Raw genomic sequence first — 1,893 nt, forward strand, 5'->3', positions numbered from 1 at the left:
GCGGGGCTCCGGCCGGCACGGGGCCCCGGGCTGCAAAGGGCTCCGAGCTGCAAAGGGCGCCGGGCTGCAAAGGGCTCCGGGCTGCACGGGGCTCCGGGCTGCAAAGGGCTCGGAGAGCGTGTCCGTGCCCGCGGCGCGGGGATGAACTGAATGGCCTTTAAGGTCCCTTCCAACCTAAACGTCCTGTGATTGCTGAGCTGGGTTTGGGCATCAGCTGCTGAAAAGGGTCCGGCAACAAACGTGCTTTGCAGCAGAAACGCACAGGCACAGCTGGACCCTGCCCTGTGCCACAGGAGAAAAAACACGCACACCAAAACCTGATGGAATTTACATGGTACGCTTACCCTAATAAAAATCCGAAATCCATCAGCAAAAGGACCATGAACCACTACATGGATAAAGAACAGCCAAATTTATAGTGGTGGCCTTCATTCCACTTTGAAGAATAGCCAAGAAATTTTCTACCCCGTGAGATACCCTTGTTTTCCTCCTAAACATTCTCTCTCGTGAAAGGAGCAGGCAGAGCACGGACAGGACAGTCCCAGGTGAGAAGAACGGGCTGGTAACTCACACAGAAAGCCTTCAGCTCCCCCCCGGTGACCCTGAGCGGGCTTTGAGCAGGTGAACCACCCACACGCGCCTCCACAGCCACGGGGTTGGTTTCCTGGGCAAGAGGGCAGAGCTGGCTGCTGCCAGGAGGCTCTTCCAGCCGCTGGCAGCAGCAGGGGACAGTGAGGGACAGGTGACAGCTTTCCGCTGAGGGTGGGGAGGAACTTTTCTCTCCTAGAAAAGGGTCACTCCCTTCAGTCTTAGTCAGAACATACTGCTTGAACAACACTGGTCTTGAGGGGCTTGGAAATAACCTTTGTGGCTCCAACAGACAAATTCTTCCCCATGGGACTGGCCTGCAGCAGCTGTCCATCACGGCAGCATGAAAAGGATATTCCCACAGGTGAGGAAAACTCTCCCGCCCTTACCTGGGTTCTGACACCCAGCAATTTCATCTTAACCCAGTACGAGTCAAGCACAAGAACTAGGAAATAAACACAGGGCACTTCCACAGGAACTCTCAACGTTTAATATGGAAAATTACAGAACATCAACACGTTTGTGGTTTTTTGCACGGCTGCACATCTTCCAGGAGCACAGAGGCAGTGACAGGCTGCCAGGAAGCCGTTTCGTTCATGCTCAGCATGGAGGATGGACTGCAGGAAGCAGAACTGTGATCCAGGAACCACTGGCACTGGCTGTGGAAGCAGATGGTCAACTATGCCCCCTTTCACTTCAGCTTACTGAAAAGCTTGTGAGCAACCTGCAAAGAGAGAGAGAGCCCTCAGTAACTCATGGTTTAGGGATGGAAATCAGCAGGGTGTCACCACCAGCCTCTTGGTTTTCTGGGCCACCAATGCACACATCCTCACAGCCCCTGGCTCTTGTTCTGCAACAAGTCATTCAAAACAGTTATTGAGATGCCTTGGAAAGCTTCAGCTCAGGTTAAAAACGTTTAACTGTAAAATGGCAAATACAAGACTGAAATAGCCGAGTGATTTACTGCACACAAGCAATGGGTTTGAGTTACTTAACTGTGTAATAACATACCGAATCCCTGCTAGATCTGTTGTAACAACCCAACGTTAAACAAGAAAAAGCGACTGAACAACTACCACAGCTCACACTCGACCTGGCAGCACTATCAGCAGCGTGGCTGAAGGCAGCTCTGCTCACAGCCGCAGCAGGGACGCTGCACTTACACAGTGGTCCCTGGCGTGCAGGAAGTCGAAGAGCTCCTCTGTGCATTGCTCCTCCGTCTCGGAGCGGGAGGACACCCGCGCGTCACACAGCTCCAGCCGCTCCCGCGCCTTCACGCCTTTCTCCGTCTGCTCGCAGTGCTCC

General features: G+C 53.6%; 1 protein-coding gene across 1 annotated transcript in view; it reads right to left on the bottom strand.

Annotated features, from left to right (window-relative positions):
* Positions 1-1,055: 1,055 nt before the first annotated feature.
* The window catches only part of LOC103621969 (cytochrome b-c1 complex subunit 6, mitochondrial), a 1,906-nt gene continuing 1,068 nt past the window's right edge, over positions 1,056-1,893 (bottom strand). Inside the window, exons 2-3 of the mRNA XM_008640854.2 lie at positions 1,752-1,889; positions 1,056-1,312 (exon numbers count right to left, since the gene is read on the bottom strand). Of these exons, the coding sequence (XP_008639076.2) occupies positions 1,280-1,312; positions 1,752-1,889 (171 nt within the window). The 3' untranslated portion in view covers positions 1,056-1,279. The remainder of the gene's footprint in view (positions 1,313-1,751; positions 1,890-1,893) is intronic.

This window comes from Corvus brachyrhynchos, unplaced genomic scaffold, assembly GCF_000691975.1.
Source record: "Corvus brachyrhynchos isolate BGI_N302 unplaced genomic scaffold, ASM69197v1 scaffold48, whole genome shotgun sequence".
Classification (NCBI taxonomy): Eukaryota; Metazoa; Chordata; class Aves; order Passeriformes; family Corvidae; genus Corvus; species Corvus brachyrhynchos.